The sequence below is a fragment of the Melozone crissalis genome, unplaced genomic scaffold, assembly GCF_028551555.1.
Source record: "Melozone crissalis strain CALT ecotype California unplaced genomic scaffold, PUWL_Pcris_2 ptg000088l_1, whole genome shotgun sequence".
NCBI lineage: Eukaryota > Metazoa > Chordata > Aves > Passeriformes > Passerellidae > Melozone > Melozone crissalis.
Genome location: NW_026535865.1, coordinates 2,252,210 through 2,277,579, shown reverse-complemented (window position 1 = coordinate 2,277,579; position 25,370 = coordinate 2,252,210). Strand labels below are relative to the sequence as shown.

The following is a 25,370-nucleotide window of genomic DNA, read 5'->3' as shown; positions in this document are numbered from 1 at the left end:
CCTGCTGAGAACAGGAATTCCTGGTTACTACAGGAGTGGGAACCATTGAAATTCCCACTCTGGCCATGCTCCCTGGGAATTTCAATTTTTAATTCATGCAGGAAAGGGAGAAGGGGAAGGTGCAGCTCCCTCTGCCACCCAGCTCTGCCATGGCCTGCTGAGAACAGGAATTCCTGGTTACTACAGGAGCAGGAACCACTGAGATTCCCAGCCTGGCCCTGCTCCAAGGGTGCAGATACCAATCATTGTTTCACAGTGAGTAATTCAATGTACAGCAGAGCTGCACTGGAGCTCGTGGAGTTTCCAATTATGTCCTTAATCCAACTGCCTTTGCCAATGTTGCTGTTACACATTTCCTACCAAAATAACTCCAGCAGAGCCTGAAGCCAGTTCTGAGAGAAAACTTCAGTTGGTAGTGTCTAAGAATAACCAGTTACACACTGGTTCACTACACCCTCAACTCCTGCTGGGAACAAAAACATTCCTCTCACCTTTTTGTATCATAGTCAATTAAAACATAGTTTTCCATGGCAAGCTTGAGATCTGGGATTTCTTCACAGACCCACCTAGAAGGAGAGAAGAAGTAATGAATAGAGGTATTGCCAATTAGGTGTAATAAGGTTATTTGTCTCAATTTGGGAGTGTTTTGTATGAAGACAGGACACTGCAGCAGCCCTGGGAGCTCACAGGAATTCAGGAATAAGGCAGACATCATGGGAAACTGCAACAGTTCACATTTGTACTGAATAAACAGCAAGATGCCTGTAGACACTGGCAGGAGCATAAAGCTTCAAAATGAGGTGATAAATGTATTCCACGTGTCTAAAAATACTCAAAGTCATGGCTGATGTTAATCTAACAGAAAATGCAGAAGTGCAGCATTTCCAAAGAATTCTGATGCTGCAGGAAGCTTTGACAGAGCTGAATGTGGAGAAGACATTTCCCACAGCAGCCCAAAAACCCTTTCACCAACCACTCAGTGCCAGGAAATTCTCCTCTGGGGAGTGCCTAAACTGCTCTCACACCTTACACACCCAACCAAACCAGATTTTTAGAAGTTATTTTGCTAAAAGACCCCTTTGATACTCTGAGTTAACACAGCCCTGTGTGTTGTGGCCAGCAGAAAGGGGCAGCACATGCCCACTTGCAGTGCATCCAACAATGGCAGCTCACAGGAGAGAGCTTCACTTGTGCAATGGAGGAAGATTAATTCCCTTCAAAAGCAATTTAAAAGCCACAGAAGCTTTGCACACAAATTTCATCCACAAATATCAAATTGGAAAGCGCTGTCAGCATCAGAAAAACCCACATCACAGGATGAACTCCAATAGGAATCACAGAATTTCTTCCTCATGAACTTTGCTCCATTCTTCACTATTAAAATGGTGAATAAAAAAATACTGAAGATACAACAGTTCTGTTCCTTCTGGCTGATTCACACATGGTTAATAATTACACAAGCCAGTGAAAACCAGAACTTGGACATGCATGGTTGGCCCTTTTCTGGTATCTCACATCTCCCCCAAAAAGCACCAGGGCTCAGAAGGGTGGCTGGAGTGGTTGGTGCTTCTTAAATCCCAGGAACAGGCAGTCAGCAGCTGGATCCTTGTGTCCAGGGATATTCCATAATTCCACTGCCTGATGAGATAAAGGGATATTGCGATATTCCCTGCATTCTCTCACCAACACTTTCACAACACTGTGGGCACTTTGCACAAGGCAAGGGCAGCACTTCTGACACCAAATTCACTCCAGAAAACAGTTGTGAAACATCACCTGACCCAACTGCTTCCTAAGGCAGCTTCCCTTTGCCTCCATCCAGCACAGAAAGCACCAACCACTGCAGCCACCCCCTCTGAGCCCCTTGGAAAGGGGCCCAAAAATGATGCCACAAAACCCCAAAAAATGCAGAATCTTATCCCCACCAGTCCAAGCAAACTGGCAGCACCATGGCAGCGCTTTGTAGATAGAAAAAGAAATTCCTTTAGGAGAAAATGTTCAGCTCCAGCCTCATTCCACATCCTCTGCCCCCAGCCCACAGGAAATGCTGATTTCAGGCAGGTGAGTGATGGTACCAAGCACTTGGCTCTCTCACACTCACACTGGCAGCACACAGGGCTCACTGCTACCTTTGCCTTTGCCATGTGTGACCAGATTTTGAGCTCAGGTGGTTCTGCAGGTAAAACAGCTCCTCCCTCAGCTGTATGTGCACCACCCAAGCACTAAACCCTGCTGCAGACACAGCCCTGAGCTGAGCCAAGGGCAGCCTGTGAGGATCCACAACAGTTAACAAGAGCAGCTTTGTAATGGGGATAACTCATCCTCATCCCTCAGGTGGTTGGGGAATTCGTGTAGCATTTATTAAAAGTTGTTCTTTGGCAAGTCCCCTCCTAATCCTGCTGAAATAACAGCAAGTCACGTCCTGAGAGCCTGTGTTGGGAAATCCTCTGATTTCCTGCTCCTCTCAGTTGTCTTTCACCTTTATCATCCCATTTTCCCCACGCTGTTCCAACTCTATCAGCAGGATTAGGAGCAATGCTACAGGGAGATCATTGCCAAACAACCCAAATGCTGCAGGATCACAGCAACAGGGGAAACAGAGAGGGTGGGCAGAGGCAAGATCAGCACATAACACATCAAGCCAAGGATGTTCCCTTAACCTTGCCTGTCCACAGCTCAAATACCAACTGCCACAAGTATTAAACTGAGCACCACCACTCATTTTGAACTCTGTTCACAACAGAATGGAATATGGCAAAATAAAACAAAAGTCTTTTTGGTAGGGAGCTCTGTATTGCAGCAAATTTAGCTTAGAAAAACAACTCAGAGGCGCTAAATGGAAACTGCTGCCCTCCTGTGTGTCCTGAGCCCAGCCATCCCCTCCCAGAGCTGCAGTGAGCACAGGAAGGGTCCCAGGCAGGCTGCAGCCAGCACTTACCGAATTGTCTCAATGATTTCATGAGCAGCATCATGGTGTTTGTCCTGAAATTAAACAGAAAAAAAGACACATCAGGTGCTGTTTGTCAGGAGTTTACAGAAATTAAAAACACACTGTTTTTTAGGATACAGGTGCCAAGCATACAGGGATAGGAATGTTTGAATTCCACCCATTAAAACCATCAAAATGAGCCCTCTAAGGAAAAATAAAGCTTAAGGAAATAAATTTCTCAAGTGTCTCTGAACTGTCATTCTATTCATTTCTCTGTCATTACCTGCAGTCAGGGATGTGTGGCTGGGGATTGCGGGACTGAAGCCTTTGGGATTGTTGGGATGCAGCAGGTACTTCCCTGCAAGCTCCCAAAGAGCAGCTGATTCCCCTGGCCCAGCATCTGGCACAGGCTCCCAGCTCCAGATGGGCAGTGAGATTCTTGCACAGGGAATGGCTTTCCAAAATAAAGCAGCCAATAAACAGTGGGAGCAGATGTCAGTGCAGGAAAAACAGCCTCAGAGCACACAGAAAAGGGTCTGGATATGCAGCCCTGCTCATGAGCTGAAAGCCAAAACACACCAAACCCTGAGCAGCACACATCCACAGCAGGGTGAGACACTGAGGTTTGCTGATTTCATTTGGGAGTTTATTCAGGAGCAACAGAAGCACAAATTATTACAAATTCATGCTAAGAAAGAGCTCTTGGAGCTGCATTTATATGCAGCATTGTACAAAAAAAGTTCTATTTTAGGGAAGCCACAGGAGTTCCTCATACACATTGATGGATCCAGCCCTGGTTACCAGAGTCCATCTGCACCAAGCTGGGGTTATATTTAGACATTTGTTTCTGCAAGTGGCTTTGACCTTTTAATTAAGAGTCTTGTATCTACAGCCCTTGCAGAAATACAAGTGCAAAGGCTCCTTCAAATCATTTCCCTTGCTTTGTGCTGCAGAAATGTCATTTCTGTAGTTACCAGGGGAAATTCTGTAGCAAAGGGCAGAGACAGGTAACAAAGCAGAGGACTGGGGGCAGGGAAAGGAAAGAAGAAAACCACTGATGGTTGATAACAGCAAATGGTTGGATTATTTCATTTGCAAGACCTGGAAGGACATGATCTGAGTCAAATGGAAGCATTTTCCATCATTATCTCAGCTTTCCTATTTTCAGGAGGAAACACATTTTCCCTTGTATAACCTCTCCATGCACTTGGGATCAGCCAGACCTGCAGAAGCTCTCATTCCAATAAATTTGTACACAACCCTTTTTAATGCCTAGTTAAAAATCTCAGGACAAACAGGCAAGAATTTCTGAGCTCTGCCATCCTTCCAGTGCCTTAAAGGGGCTCAGAAACAGAGGGGAGAGAAAATTTTAATATGGAGAGTTAGGGACAGGACACAGGGAATGGCTCCCACTGCCAGAGGGAGGGATGGATGGGATTTTGGGCAGGAATTGTTCCCTGGCAGGGTGGGCAGGCCCTGGATCAGGTGTGTCACCCTGTGACTGCCCCTGGATCCCTGGCAGTGCCCTAGGCCAGATTGGATGGGTCTTGGAGCAGCCTGAGATGGTGAAAACTAGAATTAAATTATATTTAAGGTGCCTTCCAACTCAAACCAGTTTGAGATTCTCTGCTAAAGCTATGAGAGAATATTATTCCACCAGAAAAAAACCTCATCTTTTCAGATGACAAGTTAACCCCAAATCTAGAAGTCACAAGGAAGGCTAAGCCAAGAAAACCAAATTATTCCAGTTACAACATGGAGAAGGAAAATCAGCCAACAACAGTAGCCAGGACATTTGGGATGGATCACACAGGGCCTGAGCATTGCCCTGGGCACATTTAACAACCAAACAGCACAGAACAGATTTGGGGCTGGGACAGTCCAAACCCTACAGAAAACAGCAGCATCCATAAGCCAGTCTCCCAGGAATGTCAGGTAATTCTTCTGATAAATGTTGGCCTAGAAACCAGGGAAACAATCAAGCTAAAACCTGCTCCTGCCTCTCAGTGCAGTGCACAAATAAAAGAGAATGTGTTCTCTCCTCTTTTCTCTGTGCACTGAAAGGAGGGGACAAGGACGGAGGAGAACTTCTCTTTCTTCTCATTTCTTATCTGCCAAGTGTAAGAATAACCCAGGACAGCAGCTCATCCATAAACATCTCCCAGAAATGTTCATGTTTCACTCCATGCAGAATTATCCCAGCAGAGCCCCCCTGGCTGATCCAGCTCTCCCAGTCAACACCCAGTGTTCCTGCAGGGTCATAATTTGCTTTATCAACACAAGCACATTGACCAGAAAAGTGAATTCAGGCTTATTCTGGCAGAACCATTTCCTGGGAGGAAGTTCTGGGGTTGGACACTTGCAGTGAGAGCAGAGCACATGAGAGACCCCTGCTCCTACAGGTCTTCATGAAAATATCCCTATAAGTGGCTAAAATTGTCTAATTAAGATTCTTCTGTCTTGGGTTAAAAAAATCAGTCTAAAAATAATAATAATAAATCACAATTCACATCCACAACTACAGATCAGCCAATTTAAGGGACTTTGCACAACCTCACGTGGAAACTCCAGGCAGAAGGTGTCTCTGAGTTTAGTTTGTGACATTATCTGGGAATAAAGAAATCCAAACCAGTTCCACACCTACTGCAGCTGAACTCCTCATGCTGAAACACTTTCCAAGTTTACTTCACTCTCTAACAGACTTTGGCTGAGCAGAGAAGCTCCCAAGGTCTCAAGCAAATCTCGCCAAAATAATTAAATAATTTTTTTTAAAAAATCCATTGGGATCTCCTACATTTCTTCAAAGCAGAGCTGGTTGTAGAAAATTAAGGGAAGGGGAAAACATAACTGAAGGGAATACAGAGCAGCTTCTCTTTTCTTAGAGAAACTTCCAGCCCCATTTCATCATTATGGTTGTTTGATTTAATCAGAAAGGACATTGAACAGCAACAGGCATCACATCTGTGTGCAGGCAACTGGATATGGCACTGGCAGGGAGTCTGAGGCAACCAAAAGGCAAATGGAATAGAAACTGTTGGAGTATGCTCTTTTCTGACCCACAGATGAGATAACTGAGAGGTGTTTTAAAAACTTTTGTTCTGTTTTTAGTCTCATGTCAAAGGTGAGACAATACAGATGTTCTAATTCACGCCATCACAATCAGAAGCCAATTATTCCCTAATTACAATACATTATAAACATTTCTTGACTTACCAGTTTTTGTCACACCATGCTGTAAATGCCTCAAAGCCAATCATCTAAAATCACCCCTTGTGGGTCCTACCACAGTGCATCTTTCATAGTTTTATTTCTCTAAAGTATCCAGCCTTCTTTGTAAGGCCATCCTTTGAAACTTATTTCTAGCTCCATTTCTCTCTCAGCAATGTCTCTCCTATTCCATGGCATTTCTAAGTTTAAATACAAATACATCTCAAAGTTTAAATACAAATACCTCCTATACAAACCTTCTATCAAACTTTAAAAGTTCTCTACAAATCCATTTCCCACAGAAACCTCCCCCAGATCCTGCCCCTGATCCATCAGCAGCCCAAGCAGGTAGGAGGGAAAGGAAGGGAAAGGAAGGGAAAGGAAGGGAAAGGAAGGGAAAGGAAGGGAAAGGAAGGGAAAGGAAGGGAAAGGAAGGGAAAGGAAGGGAAAGGAAGGGAAAGGAAGGGAAAGGAAGGGAAAGGAAGGGAAAGGAAGGGAAAGGAAGGGAAAGGAAGGATGGTGACTCCTGCTCTGCTGATCAACCTCACCCCGCTCAGCCAACAGCCACCCCTGCACCCCCAAGGTGCCCTGAAGCTTCTCCCCCTCAGCCAGGGCTCTGATTTTGGGATTTTTATTATTTTTCCCAGCTGCAGTGCCCATGAGTCAGGTTGCAGGCAGGTTGTGCTCGTGTGTCACGCTGGGCTCTGACACCCACAGGGCTTTGGCAGTGGAAGCTGCTGGGGAAGAGCCTCCCACACACTCCATCAGTGCTGGAATCCCGTGTGCAGGAGCCTTCTGGCCCAGGCTCAAGCAGCCTCTGTGCTCTGTTCCCAGTCACGAGATGAGATGATGCCAGCACGGTGCTCCCTGTCACAAAGAGCAGCTCCATTCACCCTCCTCCTGCTCCAGGCTCCCCTCCCTCCCTCCTGCCTGCACACTACGTGCTGCTCCTGCCCTCTGTGTACTTTCCAATGTTCCTGTACTTATGTTGTCTGAGAGGCCCTTGGAATCTTCTGAGCCACATAAATGGAAGCTTTTCACAACCAACCTTATCTCTTTAATGTGGAAAGTATTTAAAGTAAAGAGTTGCAGTCTGAAGTAATTATTGAGACTGCCCAAAGCTCTTCACAACAAGATTTAAACAAACCAAACTTAAACACACATTGAGTTATTGCAGCCAACTCTCTCCAGCTGAACTTTTCACAGAGTTCTGGTCTTCAACCTAAACATTGAATTTTAAATTGAAACGTGAGTTCCCAGAGAAAGTTCAATAGTTTTTGCCAAGATATTTCATTGGAAAAAATAACAGAAAGCAAGCAGACACTTTGTCAAAAGTCATGTCAAAGAGCATCCAACATATTCTATGGAAAAGTGGAGCAGTTACAGCCAGCGGGACTGAACAGCTTCACCCTTCTGATTCTTACAACAGGTTTCTCCAACCACACATTGCTACAACTCTGAGTACAGAGTTTGGAGCCAGGAACAGCCCCAGAGCTGGAACTGAGCACAGCAGAGACCCCAGCACACAGAGCCCCTGTCCCACACACACACACAGGGCTGGGTTCTCCTGTCCCACACACACACACAGCTGGGTTCTCCTGTCCCACACACACACACAGGGCTGGGTTCTCCTGTCCCACACACACACAGGGCTGGGTTCTCCTGTCCCACACACACACACAGCTGGGTTCTCCTGTCCCACACACACACACAGCTGGGTTCTCCTGTCCCACACACACACACAGCTGGGTTCTCCTGTCCCACACACACACAGGGCTGGGTTCTCCTGTCCCACACACACACAGGGCTGGGTTCTCCTGTCCCACACACACACAAAGCAAAGTTCTCCTGTCCCACACACACACAAAGCAAAGTTCTCCTGTCCCACACACACACAGCTGAGTCCTCCTACAGACACCAACTCCTGTCACCCTTCAGGCCATGGAGTTTGGACCACAGAACAATTTTTAAGAGTTCAACCTTTCCCTTCACCTCCTCATAAAAAAGACCTTCTGTATCTTGCAGATATGAGAAGCCCTAACGTGTCATTTGAAAGCCAAATAAGACCATGCCCAAAAGCTCTTTCCAGCTATGTAATATTGAAGCAATCATCATCCTTTTCTACAATCACATTCTTTGTTTGTTAAATCAAATTTTAAAATCACCGATATGACCAGAACTCAGTGTGCTGGGCACTGCCCAGGCTCCCCAGGGAATGGTGCCAAGGCTGCCAGAGCTGCAGGAGTGTTTGGGGTGCTCAGGGTGGGGTTGTTGGGGTGTCTGCATGGCCAGGGGCTGCATTGATCATCCCTGAGGGTCCCTTCCAGCACTCACAGCTCTTCCTCTGCCACCAAGATGAGAAAACAAAAGTTGCCCCAATTGCACCCCAATAACAGCCCCAAGAGATCACAGCGTGCATGACACGATCAGCACCAGCCTCAGCTCACTAATCTGTGCACAACTTTCTTCCACAAAGCACCAAATTCCTACTTAAAGCAGCCAAATCAGACATTTCCACACAACACTCTTCAAGGGCCAGGTAAGGTACAAATTAGAGTTGGCAACATGTTTGCCACAAGTTGGCTGTTGGAACAGTTTGTAACTGCCCCCCTGTAATTCCCCCTACACTCCCCCTCCAGGTGTGGCTGCTTTGGTTACATCAAATCTTCAAACTAACATCCCTTAAGATACTTAAATAGCGAGATTTTGATTTAATTCTGTGCTCCAGTACCATATCCCAGACTCCTGGGTGTGTTTGTACAGAACAGTTAACCCCCAGTGCAATAATCCATAGTCTAAAGTGAATCCATAACCTAAAGCAACAGTTTTAAATGTTCTGGTTTCCATCCTCAAACACAAAGAATTTGTTCAGTTAAATTCAGCAGCCAGCACTGCCTGGAGGCACAAACCACCCCCCCCAGTGCCCTTCTAGATTTACATCTTTTTTTATTTGAGTTTTTCTTATGAAACTGTGCTTAGCCTTGAGGTAAGCCTAAATTGGGGCTTGAGGGTGCACACCATGTTTGTCTGAATTTTATCTCCCCACATGCCAAGCTACATCTCATCCAGGCTGGACAGGGCTTGGAGCACCCTGGGACAGTGGAAGGTGTCCCTGCCCATGGCATGGGTGGCACTGGATGAGTTTAAGGTCCCTCCCAACCCAAGCCTGGGATTCCATGATTCTCTGAAAGAGAGATCTTTGTGAGATCTGATCATCAGCACAGGAAGTGAAAATGTACCCCAAAAAGCCTGCAGACCTGAGCAGCAAAGAAATGGTTTGAAAACATAAGTTCTTGTAAAAAAAAAAAAAAAAAAAAAGCAGTTCAGATCCCTTCTATCTTTCACTCTCCCAGCACCACACAGAAACTTTTATGACCCCTTATCTCCTCTTCATAGGCAGGAACATTTCTGGGCACAGCTTTGGCTGCCCAGACTAAACTGTCCCACAGCAAAGCAACCCTTGCCCTTTCAGAGCCAGTTCTGGCTCACCAGACCATGCTTCCTCCTCTAACAGGCCAGGTGACCAAAGCAGCTCTTCAGAAATGTGAAAAGCAGCTGTGGTCAAGCAGGGGCAGAGCAGCAGGACAGATCTCCCACAGCTTTCCCCTGCCCACCAGATGTGTGAAAACCAAAGCTGAAACAAGGCAGTTACAAATAATTCAATGTGTACCTTTAATGGCCTGCCTGGATACACTTCCAGCCCTCCAATGTAACAGCAGCTCCTCCCAAATCCTGGCCACTGACCCCACTCATGGATTAACAGAAGTCAGAGGGATTTGCCAAATTCTGATCTCCACATGACCCATTTAACTTGCAAAACAAAAGAGGTCAGTCCCACCAGCCCCTGGGTTTAAAGAACAGCTTGGTTCCTGCAGTGGCAGCTCTCTGTCCCCAGGCAGCAGTCCATAAATCCAAAGGAGAGGATGTTACAGCTGCAGACAAGATGGTGAGCAGAGATCAAAAAGATGGATTAGGAAAAGCCAATCAATCTTGCAGAAGGCTGGTGGGACAAGTGCCTCTTTCAAGCCCCTTACTTCCCTCCATCTGGGGAGGATGATAAGGGTTTCTCTGGACACCAGCAAAGGCAACAAGAGCCACTGCAGCTTTTCTGGGAGCCAGGAAAGATCCAGCACTCTGCACAGCACACGGATGCCCTCACAAACCTGGGATTTCAGCCTGTCACCAGTTTGTGTTCCTCCTCCCACAGGGTTAAATTTCTCCCAAACCCCCCTAGAGAGATCCCCCAGCACATCCCCCTGCCCAGGGCAGCTCCATGGCCCACACACCTGAACACAAGAGGGTCACAGGAGGGTCTGAAAAGCCAAAGCAGCTCCAGCCCTGCAGCAGCCAGGAGCTGCTCAAGGAGGGAGAATCTCAGGCTCCATGTCCTGTCAGCTCTGCCTTCCAGCACTTTGCATTTTCAGGTGTTTGCTTTGTGTGCAAATGCCAGGGGGAGGGGAAAGGGGAAAGGGGAAAGGGGAAAGGGGAAGGCCTGCTCCATGCAGTATTCCATATTGGATAGCAGGACTTGGTTAAATGTTACCAGATTTTACCCCAAATCAAGATTGTGCCATTTTAGCTCCCATAGCAACAACCATAGCACAGTTTTTCTTACCAAGAGTGACAAGGATCAGTCTCCTCTGAACCACCCAATCACTTTCATTCCCTTAATCAAGAAAGCACAGGGACATTCACACGAATACATTTTTATTAGAATGTATAAAAAGAGATCTCCTGCAGAGAACACCTTGTAACCATCTTTTCCTCCCAGTTCCAGGGAAGGAAGAGCTCCCAAGACTGCATTTGGAAGCCCATCTCCCACACAGCAGGAGGCAGACAAGCCTGAGGTAGTTTCTAGGTTACTGTCACACAAAACCAACTGGAAAACATCGTGGTCACCATGGCCTCCTTAATGGCTACATAAGGACATTTAAATAAAAAGAAAAGGTTGGTCCAAGGTCCAAAATAAACTAACAAAGGAAACAGGCATTGAGAAAGAAGATCCAAACTGCTCTGGATAATCATTTAGCATGGTTGCACCAGGGATTGCACTTTCACTGCTGCTGCTCCAAGCACAGAAGCAGTTCTGCCTCTGCACACAGCAATCCCAACTGTTGCTACGGACACTGCACAGATGCAGGAGGGAATGGTTCCCCTGGTACTGCAGGAGGGGCTGCCTCAATCCATTAACATGCAATCAGCCTGCAGGAGTGGTGGAGGCACACAGGACAGCCACAGCAGGATGAGCCAGACAAAAGAAGCAATTCCACTATGCACAAAGGCAGTTTAAAATAATGTTTATGTTAGAATATATAACATAAACAGAATACATGGGGGAATGCAGTGATTCTGGTAAATCAGCATTCACTGCTGTGTCCCACTGCCCCCCCAGGTGGGTTTCAGGCAGTGGCAGACCCTGCCCACACCAGGGCAGCTGCAGGCAGGGGGCAGAGGCTGTGGTGAGCCCATGTGAACCCAGCACTGCTTGTTCTGGGACTGCTGGGCTTTCACTCCCTGGGGCAGAGGAGGCAGCCCTGCCACCCTCTCACAGCCATTTAACCCCACCCAGCCACCTGCCCGGCCACCACTTCCCCAAAAGTCACCTGTGTCCCTGTGCTCTCACACAGCAAAGGCAGGGGAGGCCTGAACTAAAACCAAACCTTGGTGGGGTTTTGGCTCAGTTCTCTTTCTACCACTGCTCCAAGGGTGAGAGCAGCTCAGCACAAGGGAACAGAGATGACAAGAGTCACTTTTACCTGCAGGTGTCCCAGCCACAAAGCTGCACCAGCAGGGAAATACCCCACCCCTGCAGCACAGAGAGCTCAAGGCACCTCTGATCATCCCCACTGCCACAAACAACCCTGCACACTGAACCCAGGGGAAAAAATCAACACACAGCCCCAAAATTGCTGGTGCTGAAAGCAGCCACCATCTCCTTCTCAAGCCCAGGGTATTCCCACACCTTTGGTGGGAGCTGGGAGGAAGCTCCTGGCACAGCCTGAGCCCCATCTCCTGCAGGGAAAACTGGTGAGACAACAGCTTAAATAACCACTTTATATTCTGTAAAGATAACTCAGGCTTGGACAGCTCAGAAATTCTGTTCCTACTTAACACACATAAATATTCCACAGAACAAAAATTAGCAGGAAAATTTTGTGCTCTTTCTGAAGCTCACTGGGCATGGAGCTTTGGTACCAAAAAAATATATATATCTATACACACCCATATATATTATGGGTTTTCCTTTTTAAGCTTCAACTTGTGGAGCAGAGCAGCGATCCAGTGGAGGTTCTGAACAGCAGACATCAACTTCCAGCCACCAACCATTTCCACAAGTTTTTGCTTTAGACTTATAAATGACCCTGCAATATTACAATGCATTCTTCACAGATTGCAGAATTTCACATGAGTGTTTGCTGTAATGAGCAGGGGTGGAAGCCAAGATCCACAAAGACTCCAAACCCAGCTCCAGGGGTCAGAGGCCACCCTGAGCCAGCACCTGATCTCCCAGGTCTTGTGGGATGTGGGAACCAGCCCAGTGAGAATCCCACTGAGGAATGAATGAGAAGCCTCAAAAGCTCACAGTTGTTAGAATTTTACAATTGTCAAATATTAATATTGCTGAGCTCCAAAAAGTAAATGGCACATTAATGACAAAATCTCAGGAAACTGGCCTTCAGAGGACACAGAAAATAACAAGCACTATTAAAACTCATTCATTTTTACTAAGAAATTCATATCAGAACTTTCTGTAGGATTGGTTCAGAAGTTTTCCAATGTTTCATTTATCTGTCTGCAGTAGTTCCTTAGACTTTTCATCCAACACTACCAAGTCCATTCAGTGTAAATGTTTAGAAAACTCTCATTCACTTGTGAAATGAACCAAACCAAAATACTCTGAACATGATCTTTTTCGTTATTCACCGATCTGCTCCTATCTATGAAACCATCATTTCCTGCTGTAAAATATACTCACCCTTTTCCTATGCTCTAAAAATAGTCCCTGCTTGATTCAATAGCTCTAGCAGCATGTGGTCAACTTTCCTATTCAGTTTTATTTCTTGTTCCTCTTCAGAGTTAGTTTTGTCTTTAATAATTACCATGAAAGTAAATATGTTCACAATTCTCAACATGAACTTTTCCTCCCTCTGTGGATCCTTCTGTTAGGAAGGAGAAAGTAATTGAAGCAAAAATACGTTGAGACAATTTATGATTATCAACCTGTGATAAAAGACACACAAAATTCATCCCACCCCTGGTCCTTGTGTTGATCATTACAGTGCAAAACTTTAATCAGACAGTTAAAGGTTAACTCAAAGCGGGAAGGAAAAAAAGCAAATCAATGAGAAAGGGGGAAAAGAAAGAAGGAAGAGTACAAAAGTAGACATATGGATGTCTGGGGAGAAGGGTGATTAAATCCCCCATAAATCTCACATACCAAGAGGTAAGATATTTTGCCTAAATTCCCAGAGGCAACACAACTCAGTCCCGTATCTGAGCCTTGAAAGGATAATCATCTCCATATATAATAAGGCTGCCACAAAGGACAAGAGCTGGAGCTGCATGTGGGGGCATGGATTTCCCTTGGCACACTGAAAGCTTTCACTGCTGTGTCCAACTGGAGCTGATGGGTGAATTTTTAGGTAGATAAATCTGAATTGCCTGGGCTGGAACTTTGGCCTGGACAGGAACATTAATCCTCACTCATCTGCTGATGAATGAAAGGGGGAAAACAAGCAATCCTGGATAGCTACTCTGTCTTTCAACAGTTGCCTTTCAGATACACCAGTTATATAAAAAAATAAATACTAGTGTGGTCTTTAAGATGCAAGACAAGAGACCAACTTTCACTTTTCAAACTGGGCAAAAAAAAATGTCTGTTAACTGAACTCATGATTTATCTTGTATCCAACGGGTCAGGGCTTGGGACAAAGGAGTTGGAGAACTGAACAAGGACCGATTGTCACTCAGGGCAAGTTCTACTTCAAAGGGTGAAGCCCAGAAGGAAACTGCTCTTCTGTGCTGCCCACGTGCTGCACAATTAACGCTGCAGGGCTCTTGTGAACCCCAGGAGCACATCACTGAGTCCCTCTGGCACTGGGGAAAAGGGCAGGGAAATGATGTAACAGTGCCAGCTGTGTGATGTGCTGGGCAGCACAGGAACCCGAGTGCTTCTGAAATGACTGAGTCAATATTTCAATATTTCCCAGCTTCACGCCGCGTGCTCTCCCCACTCCAGGTGTTTTTACAACTGGGGAGGGCAGACAGAGAGAGAGAGGTGCTGAGAAATCGGAACTGCGCTCAATGTTCAAACCTTTCCTTCCCCAGACAAGCTTGCTCTAAGTGATTACTCATCCCCACAAGCATTTCCCAACAAGCTGAAGCAACAGGGAAACCCCCCCGGACTGTGCCGAATTTCTGGGCCATTACTCAGGGGGTGAGGAGGTTTTTGCCTGGCAAAGGCAGAGCAACAGTTTCCTCCTGTGCCTCCTCTGTAGGGCCGGCTGCCCCGGGCAGAACCTGACTCACATTTCACAGAGCAGGGCGGGGGGGCCGCCTCTGAATACGCTGCTACATTTTTTTCCAGCGATCCTGTTCCCAGAGCTGCCCCACAGGCACCAACACTCCCAACCCACAGGGAGGATCAGTGGGGCTTCACCTTCCCCCTCCAGCACAGGCTGGTCCCAGGGAAAACCAGGAGCACGAGTAAAATGTGTTTTCCACCAGCTCATCCCACTGCAGGGCAGTGGGGTGTCAAGCTGAGCCAAGGGAGATACAGGCTAGAATTAAGGAGGAAGTATTTTACAGAAAGAGTGGTCAAATACTGGAATCATCTACCCAGGGAGGCGGTGGAGTCATCATCCCTCGAAGAGTTTAAAAAAAGACTGGATGTGGCACTTGGTGCCATGATCTAGTTGAAGTGTTAGAACATGGGTTGGACTCGATGACCTTACAGGTGTCTTCCAGCCTAGAATTTCTGTGATTCTGTGTGAATAAGGAGCCCATGGGATGGGTTTGTGGCAGAGGGAAGGATGCACAGACCACCCTCAGCAGCAGGGCAGCTCCAACCCCAAGGGAACAATTTAGCTCCTTCCCAAAATCACCTACAGCACCATCCTATGGCACTCCCACACCTGCCTCCAATCCTGGGAAGTCAAAGGCAGGCAGCACAGAAACTCTTCCCAGGAAAGCTGAGTGACACGCACCAAAAAAAGAGGATTAAATTCTCAGACAAGGTTTGTTATTCATCTCCACCGTTGATCTTTAATTTCAAAGGTGACAATCCCCTCTGGGCTGTGATTTTCATTAACACTCCCTGCCCTTGAGGTCTCCCTGCACAGCACAGCACATTCCTTTGGTGACAGAATGGTATCAGCTGGATAAGGGAAAAAAATAACCAAAACCCACACCCTGCACCCTCCCACCTGTACAAAATCTAGTAGTAAGAAGCTTGTATCCCATTACTCCCAGTAGCAGCCACGCAAACACCTCCAGGTGCAGGGTGATGCTCTGACAACACTCAATTAGAAAATGAGAATTTTCTTGCCATCACAGCTGAGTGGAAAGTCAGCAGTAACAATGAGGAACACAAACAAATAAATTAATTATTCAAGCCAGACTTCTTATCACAGGTGCTGATTTGGAGGTTTAAGCTCCAGCAGCTCAGGGTACCTCAGCCTGGTAATATTGGTAAGATGTGCACAGTGGCACAACCAGGACTGTCCCCTCCTGGGACAGAGTCAAAGGCTGGAAGAAGGGAATAAAATTGGTAAATGAAAAAAAAATGGTATTACCATATGGTAACTAGGGCAGAAGATAAATTCTTGGCTATGAGGGTGGTGAGGCCCTGGCAGAGGGTGCCCAGAGCAGCTGTGGCTTCCCCATCCCTGGAAGTGTCCAAGGCCAGCGTGGAACAACCTGGGACAGTGGAAGGGGTGGAACAGGATGGGCTTTAAGGTCTCATCCCAGCCAAACCATTCCATGACCCTGTGATCCCATACCCAGAGCACAACCCTGCTGGCATCCCCAGGGGCTGCAGGAGGAGTTCCCAGGTGCTGCCACAGCTCAGCCCCCCAAGTCCCACAGGGAGAGGGGAACACAACCCACAACAACCTGGTGCACATGGACACTTGTAGGGCTTTCCAAGGGAATGGCACCCAGCAGGGATCACAGCTCAACAGGCACATGGCTCATTCTGGACCTGGAAGGGACTGGCAGCCTATTGAACACAGCAGGGACAGTACAGGGTGCCACAAGAGCCCTGCACAGCCCTCAGCACCTGCCTGTGCCTCCTGTGCCCAGGGACACTGAGCACTGCCAACCTGCAGTGCAGGCCCTAAGGAGAGCAAAATGAATGAAGCACAGTGTCCTTCCTCTCTCTGACACACTGCAAACAGGCTTTTCCACATTCATTCTCTGCTGCAATAGGGTGCAGCCCAGCAAACGTCAATTTTGGGGACAATTATCAGCTTCAGCAGCTCTGAACCTCCTGTTGCTCAGCTCTCTGTGCAAGCAATCCCTCCCTGGTGCCACAGATTTATCAGCAGAACCCTGCCAGACCAGGCTGCAGAGCTGATCCACCCCACAACACCCCCACCCCTTTCTCCTCCTGCACACACAACAGCCTGCCACTCTACACAGGAACTTGTCAGGAGTTCAAAGTACAGCCTGAGACACCTCATAGAGCAGGCAGGCCTTACTGTGGTATAAAATGAAAAATCTCCACTTTATACTGTGGTATAAAACGAAAAAATCTCCAATCTAAACCTAATTCATATTCAAATTTAACTATAGTAGAAGTCAGAGACAAGAATGAACCATTTCAGGAAAAATTCTCAGGGGAAACAACTAAATATCTGCAAGTCTTAAAACTACACAAGGGGACTTCACCCCTTATGCCCTTCAGATCTAAATGTGAGTACCAAGTTATGCTTAGCAACACTTGAAGTGTGACTGAAAATGCCATCCTCCAACAGCAGTAGCCTAATTAAGACCAGTTAGATCCATTAACTCTGGTCTATCACCCAAACACTTCCTTTATCCAGGCCTGTATCTTTCGTAGTGCCAAAATTAAAATTTAAACACCATATCCCTGGGTCTCTTGACAACCTGGCACCAGCAAAAAGTGGGGCAGATATGTGGGAGCCGAGGAGTTAACCAGCCTACAAAAGAGTACACTCACTTCAGCTCTGATTAAGCGGGGCAGTCACAAAAACAGAGGTCAACATCAGAAAATATTTTGTGAGTCATGAGGAGAGATTACTCACCATGCACTATTCAACTTACTCATCACAGTGTGGCACGGCCAGCACGGCTCACCACGGCTTCATTAGGGCACCGTGGCCTTTCCTTTGAGGCGGCGGAAGGCGGGGGAAGGAGCCGCACTTTCAGTTTTGTGTGGGAGCCAGTGGGAGGCTGGAGCTGCACCGCCGCCGCCGCTCTCTCTCCTCCCACGGCCCTAATTAGACTCGCAGGGAAATACATGTTTCACATCAGCCTCCCCGGCTCTTTTAGCATCCCAACAAGCGCCGGGTTGTCAGCCGGGCTATTATCCGGGCTCAGCAGTCTGGAGAGACCCCACTTTTCCTATTATACAGCAGCCCAGCAATAAAGAGACGCGGTATTAACGCAGGCGTCCATTAATGGGAGAGACCAGCCTTCAACGCAGCAACACTGACGCCGCTAATTTAAGATGTAGTAAGGGCATAAAAATAGCCAAGTTACTCAAGGCAGGGTTACATCACACCGCGGAGCCCGGGCACGCAGCAGGTTCACACTACGGAGCCTCGGATGTTGGGAAAGATGACTCCGCGCCACTGCTGCTGCTCTCACCAAAAATAACCTGAGTTTCCCGTTCCCTTTCCCTCGGAAAACACATCGCACAGAGTACAACAGGAAGCGACCAGAACGCTGCTAAATAAAACTCCTTGAATCAGCATGGTGTGGGGTTTTTTTTTATTTTCCCTCCTCTCGGCTATCCCACCTTGCTTCCTCGGCAGCACGGGCGGTGAAACTAAGAAATGTTCTGCTTACGTCAAAGCGAGCCGAGCTGTGCCGGCAGCTCGGGGCCGCGCCAGCGCGGGGAAAGCGCGGCTGCAGTTCAGCAGAGCACGATGTCAGCAGGCCAAGCGCAGCCACGGGCACGGGGATTTGTTTGCAGAGCCCCAGGGCTCAGCCGGAGCAGGGGAGTGCGTGTGTGCGAGCACGCCTTGGCCGCAGCGCTCCGCTCGCTGCCCGGCTCCCGGGGGAACATCCACTCGGGAATGGCTCTGGAAAGGCTGGCGGTGCCCAGCGGACGGGTTAAGGGCAGGATGTTTGGGGTTTGTGGTATTTCGCAGTACGTGGGGGGATAACAGCCCCCTCCCCCCCCGCCCACCACCACCACCACCACCATCCGCATTTCTGATTAACTGCGAAAAAATTCTATTTATTCTGCCATCCTCAAAACCAGCTGCTCAAGTTTCCCCAAATCGACTAAATCCTTATTTCCCATGCTGCAAAACACACGTTTCACCCTTAAAATAAAGGGCGGGGGGGGGTCCGGTTTTTCAGTTTTCAAGCCCGTAGCAATCTCTGTGAACAGACATAAAACCATCCCTCCCTCCCAGAACAATCCGTATCCCGCGTAATCTTTAACCTCCGCTTCACACAACCCGCTCGGAGAGGGGAGGGGGGGACACGAGTTAATATTTGGCGAGGAAAACCGAAGCCGGTCATCGCTTGTACTTTCAGTTTCTGACAATTTGAGTGGAGCGCGCGCCCGCCAACACTGACAGAGCTGCCCAAACAGGAAAGGCTGCGCTTAACCACTGTGTGTGCTGGGAGACAAGCCGGGAACAGCACTGCATGGAGGATGTTTTGGAAAAGCAGCCCCCGAAAGGCAGGCGGCAGATAGGAGCAGGCGGCCGTCTCCCCCTGCCACGAGCGATATATTCCTAATCGCTCACACACAAGCAGCGATTGCCAAAAGCGAGCAACAACATCAGCAGTATCAGCTGCCCCAGCCTGTGCGTCCCAGCGTGTTCTCGCCGGGAAACGGCTCACGTACAACAGCACAGCCTGGAACGCAGGGATAATCAACAGTGCCTGCGCCAAGTAAACATATAGAGAGACGTTCTGCCTTTGCAAACTGTGCTCCGAGGGACTACGCGCAGTTAGGGAGAGAAATTGCTCAAGGGTTGATAGGAAGCCTACACACATCCAAAAATACCCTCCCCGGAGCCTTTCGCCTCTCGTGGGATTGTCACTAATTTGAACATGGACATTGTTATCAAGGTCACACATCGCTCGTCCGGGCTCGGGAGAAAGTCAGGCAAGTTAGGGAAAAACGCCGCGCGGTAGCTAAGCAAGGACAAGTGACATTTTATTTGGAAGCACGAGGACTGCGGCTGGCTCGAATTCTACTCGGGATAAATAAAAGGGGAGCTCCAAGGGCACGGCTGGAGGGGAACTGGCGGCAGCTCCAGACCCACAAGCGCCGCTGGCCGCTGTTTATTCCCCCTCTGCGGCTGGTCCTGGGGTCCCCACGACCACCCGAGGCCATCCATAATTTAAGCGCTATTCCCCCATCCAGAATCCCTGGATTCCACCCCGCTCGCAGCAGCACCGGTTATTAACCAGCTACAAGAGCCCAGCGCGAGGAAAACACGAAAACTTTTCATTAACCAGTCCTCCTCCTCCCCGCCCTTCGGTTTAGTCAACCAATTATAAAATGAAATTGGGGATTTGACTTCCAGGCGAGCAGCGGCGGCACCCGGGGCCGGGGCTGCGGGAGGGTTCCCTCACGGGGGGCGATCATCCCGACGGATCCCAGGAAGGGCCGGCGCTGAGGGATCGCCCGGCGGCTGCCAGGGCCGGGGCAGGGCCGGGGGCGCTGACAGGGCGCGGGGCAGGTGCGGGGCCGGGCCATACTCACGTAGACGGGCAGCGGCCAGGGGTACACGGCGGGCTCGGCTCCCACGGGCGACTTCAGCCGCAGCTCCAGCCTCTCGCCCATGTCGGCAGCCGGAGGACGAGGCGGCGGCGGCCCCGCACCATGCTAGAGGGGCCGGCCGGGGCGGGGTGCGGCGGCCGGGCCGGGCCGGGGGCGTGGGCGCGGTGCGGCGGGCGGGGGGCGGCGGGAGCGGCGGGGAGGGGCGGCCGGTGCCGGGGGGGCGGTGGGTCCCGTCCCTCCCTCTATTGTCGTTGGCGGCTCGCGGGGCTCTCGGGCGCCGCCGCCATCTTGGGCCGGCGTGAGGCGAAGCACAATGAGGCGCCGGGGCCGGGCCGGGCCGGGCCCGAGCGACGCGACAGACGCGGGGAGGGGGCGGGCGGGGAGAGGGGCGGGCGCGGCCCCGCGGTCCCTCCCCCCTTCCCTTCCCTCCCCTCCCTCCCCCCTGTCCTCAGCTGCCCCCGCGCCGCGCGCGCTCCCGCGGCCTCTCGTGCGCGCGCACCCGCAGCCATCCCCCCCCCTCCTGCGGGCCGGGGTCGCGCACGGAGTGGGGGGGGGCGGCTGCGGGGACGGGACCCCCGGACAGGGCAGGGTGACACCGGGGTGGCACTGGGATGGCACAGGGTGTCACAGGGGTGACTCCTGGCAAGGAGAGCAGCACCAGCTGCGGCGCCAGACACGTGTGACAGGGCCAGGGTGGCACATGGGACACGAGAGAAGGATGGGCTGCAGTGTGACACCCGTGTGACAAGGATGAGGGTGGCACCTGGCACACTGGAGCAGGACAGACCATGGTGTCACACGCATGTGGCAGGGCCAGGGCAGCACTTGGCACAGGGGAGCAGGATGGGCTGCAGTGTCACATGTGTGTGATGGCACAAAAGTGGCACATGGGCACGGGAAGGGACAGACCACGTTTTCACACATATGTGACAAGGTGAGGGTGGCACATGGGAGCAGGATGGGCTGTGGTGTGACACATGTGACACGGCAAGAGTGGCACATGCGAGCAGAACGGGTTGTGGCATGACATGTGGCAAGGCCAAAGTTGGCACATGGGCACAGGAGTGGGACAGGCCATGTTGTCACATGTGTGATGGGGAGAGGGTGGCACATGGGAGCAGGATGGGCTGTGGTGTGACACAGGTGACAGTGTGAGGGTGACACATGGCACACGGGAGCAGGATGGGCCACATTGTCATATTTCAGACAGGGTGAGGGTGGCCATGGCACTCAGGGTCTGTGTGAGGGGGGAACACCCATGTGACAGCACAAGGCTGAGACCCTCCATGTGACAGCACCAGGCTGGCATGGGACATTCACGTGGCCTTGCAGGGCTGGGTCACTCATGGGGTGGTGCAAGGCTGGCACACATACAATGGCACAGGGCTGTCACACCCGTGTGAGGGCACAGGGTTGTCACACACATGACGGCATACAGCTGGCACACTCGTGATGGCACAGGGCTGTCACACCCGTGTGAGGGCACAGGGCTGTCACACTCATGTGAGGCCAGGCTGTGCTCATGGCTCACTGGACCAAGCCCCCAAGGCTCCTGGTGCCAAGTCTGCACACGAGTGACCTGTGAGCTTTGCCAGGTGCCACACGGTGACAGTCACGATCATGGGGACGTGTCACACATGGGGGCACAGAGGGGGCATCCCCATGGCTTCGGGTGTGTGTGCCAGGCTGTGCAGGGGGCTCCACACAGCTCCGAGGAGGAGCTTTATGGGCACGGGGGAGCAGAGCTGAGCCCTGTGCTCAGCAGTGTCCGGTGGGGACAAGGGGACAACGGGACAGGGGGACGGGGTCCATCAGCCACAGCCACCACGCACTGGGTGCCCGGAGCAGCATCGGGAGCTCTGTGGCGGCAGCTACAGCCTTACAACACGGTGTAACCTGGGAGTAGGGCTGAGGGCACCCCAGCCGGGCAGGGACAGGACCGGGAGGTGTCCTGGGCGGGGACAGGGAGTGGGGACACCTGGGTGGGGATGGCAGCTGCATCTCTATAGCGGCCGGTGATGGGCTCAGTGACAGCCATTTCCATGTCTATAGGTGCCCGCAGGGCAGGGCGACACCGTTTGCATGTCTATAGGTGCCCGACTGGGCGATAAACCAGGCCGGAGCTCCCTCCTTCACAGCCTTTCGGGTGATAATTTCCCTCTTCCGGGGACAAGAGCATGGCCTGGGGTGCAGGGACCTTTGGGGACCGTGCCACCCTGTCCTGCACTGCGAGGGAAGGGCACCCAGCAGCGCCACAGCACCCACACCCTCTGCTCACCTCCCAGGGGACAATGACCCCGTGCCATCCATCTGAGGGTGGGAAGAGCAGCGGGGAGCCGGTGTCTGCTGGGGATGAGCATCCCTGCGGGACCGGAGCATCCTGAGGAGGTGCCCTGAGCCCAGCTGGGCATGGCTGAGCCCAGGCTCTGACCTGCAGCCGAGTCCAGCAGAGCCAGTTGGCACCTGGAGGGAAAACCAGTCCTTGCCAATAAACTGGTGGTGGAAGTTCTGCTGGGATCTGCTGTCCTGCCATGCCAGTGTGGGCTGGGACCTTTCCCCTCTGTGGTTCCTCACTTTCTCAGCCAAAGACAAGTAAACACAGCTCAGGGCAGGATGGTTTTGCCATCTGACTCTCCTGGCCTTTGTGCCCAGTTTATTAAGCCCATCACTGTTTTATGGTGCTGCAGAGGATGTGGCTCAGCCATGCTGGGGAGCTTGGGGGCCACGGAGCTCAGCTTTGGTGCCATCACATCCACTCTGCTCCTGCTCTGGGATGTGCCTCCAGGGCCAGGCAAAGCCTCCTGCATCCATTGAACCTCTGCAAATCCTTTGGGATGGAGACATGGAGACATCCAGTGTCTGCTGTCCTGCTTGGGGTCACTGTGCTCCTCAGGAAGGCAGGGAATGCACCGTGCCTGAAATGCATCCAGAGCAGGATATTCCCTGCACAGGGATTTTGTGCATTATTTAATACCTTTATTTCCTGACAGGTCTCTGCCTTCAGCACAGACAGGAGCTGTTTATTGAGGGCAGCTGCACAGCTCTGTGATGGGGGCTGGGATGTGCCCCTGCTCCTCCCCATGGCTGCTCCCTAATCCAGAAACTGCTCCAAACTCATCCACTCCCCTCTTTTTATCCTTTTCTTGCCCTTAAACGTCTGTACGTGCAGAAAGCTCCATAGCTAGCAATGCTTTTCTAAAGAAAACACTAAAATCATCAAGTCAGCAGTGCTTAAACTGCTCTGACTGCCTCTTAAATAATCAATTCATTTTTAATTAGCTTACCACAAAAATTCCATTAAATTTAAATAAATAGACATGGCAGGAGTTCTCCAAGGCACAGCAGGCTCCATTTAAAGAATTCTCTTTGAGTTCGTTAGGTTGGTCTTTAATCAGTTTGTCGTCCAAGTCCTTGTGTGGCCCAAGCAGGCTCCTGGGCTGCTAATAAAGAGTAATGGAAGCTTCCAGCATTTCCCAGATGAATCCCAACCATCTGGCCACCGTGCAGGGTTGCAGTGCTGGAGCTGATGTCTCCTGGCAGGTAGTGGGCAGTGGGTCATTTTTGAAGCACCTGCCTTAATCAGGACATCTTTTCACTGATTTCTCTGAGTTTTACATCTGGAAGAAGAGAGGGAAGCAAGGAAGGGCAATGCCTTCCAATGTTCCAACCTTCCAATGTTTTCTGCTGGTTCAGTGAGCTGAACTGACCCCTGAGATATGTGAGAGAGCTGGGAGCCGCTCTGTCCCCTTGCACAGCTCTGGATTTTTGCTTTTTTGAGTGTCTTAGGGGTCTATAAGAAATCTTGTGTGGAGCTTCTGACCAGAGCATGTAGTGACAGGTCAGGGGAAAGGCTTCCAAGTGCCAGAGGGCAGGGTTAGAGGGGGTTTTGGGAAAGAATTCCTCCCTGTGAGGGTGGGCAGGCCCTGGCACAGGGTGCCCAGAGCAGCTGTGGCTGCCCCTGGATCCCTGGCAGTGCCCAAGGCCAGGCTGGGCAGGGCTGGGAGCAGCCTGGGATGGTGGGAGGTGTCCCTGCCATGGCAGGGGTGGCGCTGGATGGGCTTTAAGGTTCCTCCCAACTCAAACAATTCCCTGATTCTCTGCCCACTCACCCTGTGCTCTCCTGCAGCTCCTCTCTGCTCTGCACCAGGACACACTGGGTGCTGCCAGGGTTCCAGAGATGATTTTCCAGGGACAGCAGGCAGTGATCTGCAGCACTGGCCCTTCCAGAGAATCAATAATCCAATTCCAAGTCAGCAGCAGTTGGATTTTTCTGGTGTGGAGGTTTGTGGAGGGACAGGTTCCCATCTCCTCCCCAGGTGTGCTGGTCCTGCTGCATCCCCCAGCTGCAGCTCCTGGCTCCAGGCTGGCACAATTCAGAGCTGAATTATTTTTTTTTTGCCACCACCAGATGAACCAGTTTGGATAGGGAGGAATGGGGAAGCTCTGCACAGCTCCATGCACACAGCTCTGCTCCTGTAGCACTGGAAAAGATTTATCCCTGTTAGGAGTGTACAGTGGGCAGCTGGTGCCCACAGGCAGCTGGCACAGCCCCTCCTGCCCTGCTGCCCCCACATCCCCCCTCTGCTCCCACACAGCCCCAGCCAGGGATCCCCCAAATGGGGGTCCCATGTGCAGTGTATGGGGACACAGGGAGGGCATTAATGCATCAAGGACACTTTGCACAGGCACTGCTCTGACACTCTGTGCACAAACCACGTGCAAAGGCTCCTCTGGAGCCCATCCCACACTGGGGTTACTCCCCATGGACTCTGGGGTCAGCTTCTATCCTGTTCACGTGTGTCCATTGACCCTCAGGCAGGGCCAGGGCCTGGCACAGGGGCTTGAGGAGCACACAGCTCCTGTGATGTGAACCTGCCTTCCAGCAACAGCTCATCCTCACTACTGACCCAATTTAGCTGACAACAACAAGCTGGATCACGAGGCAGGTTCCTGCAGGCAAGTTTGTTCCCATCAGATGAAACACGCCAAGGGGAGCCCTGGTAGTGGCAGGGCAGGATGCTGGTGGTCCATAGCCCCAGGGATGGAGCCAGCTCCGTGCACAACTTCCCTTTCCCTCGTGCAAAATGCCCCACGTGCAATTTTCCAAGCCCCACTTTAATTTCTTGGGGTCAATCCTGCGTGGCACCAGGGAGTTCCTTTCCACACGATGGAGCAACATCTGTCCTTCCCATCTGTCCTGCCAAGTCTCTGGGCAAAAGCTCTCCAGGGATGCTCTGGCTGCAGTTGCCACAACAACAGTGATGCAACAGTTTCCTCTGCACTGGCCCCCTGTTGATACCG

The 25,370-nt window shown here is 50.6% G+C and overlaps 1 protein-coding gene across 4 annotated transcripts in view; it reads right to left on the bottom strand.

The window, feature by feature from the left end:
• Positions 1-20,150, bottom strand: part of DOT1L (DOT1 like histone lysine methyltransferase) — an 85,852-nt gene extending 65,702 nt beyond the window's left edge. For all 4 annotated transcript variants that reach the window (XM_054290949.1, XM_054290946.1, XM_054290947.1 and 1 more), the window contains exons 1-3: positions 20,052-20,150; positions 2,939-2,982; positions 492-566 (exon numbers count right to left, since the gene is read on the bottom strand). In XM_054290949.1, the coding sequence (XP_054146924.1) occupies positions 492-566; positions 2,939-2,982; positions 20,052-20,132 (200 nt within the window). In that variant the 5' untranslated portion in view covers positions 20,133-20,150. The remainder of the gene's footprint in view (positions 1-491; positions 567-2,938; positions 2,983-20,051) is intronic.
• Positions 20,151-25,370: the final 5,220 nt, after the last annotated feature.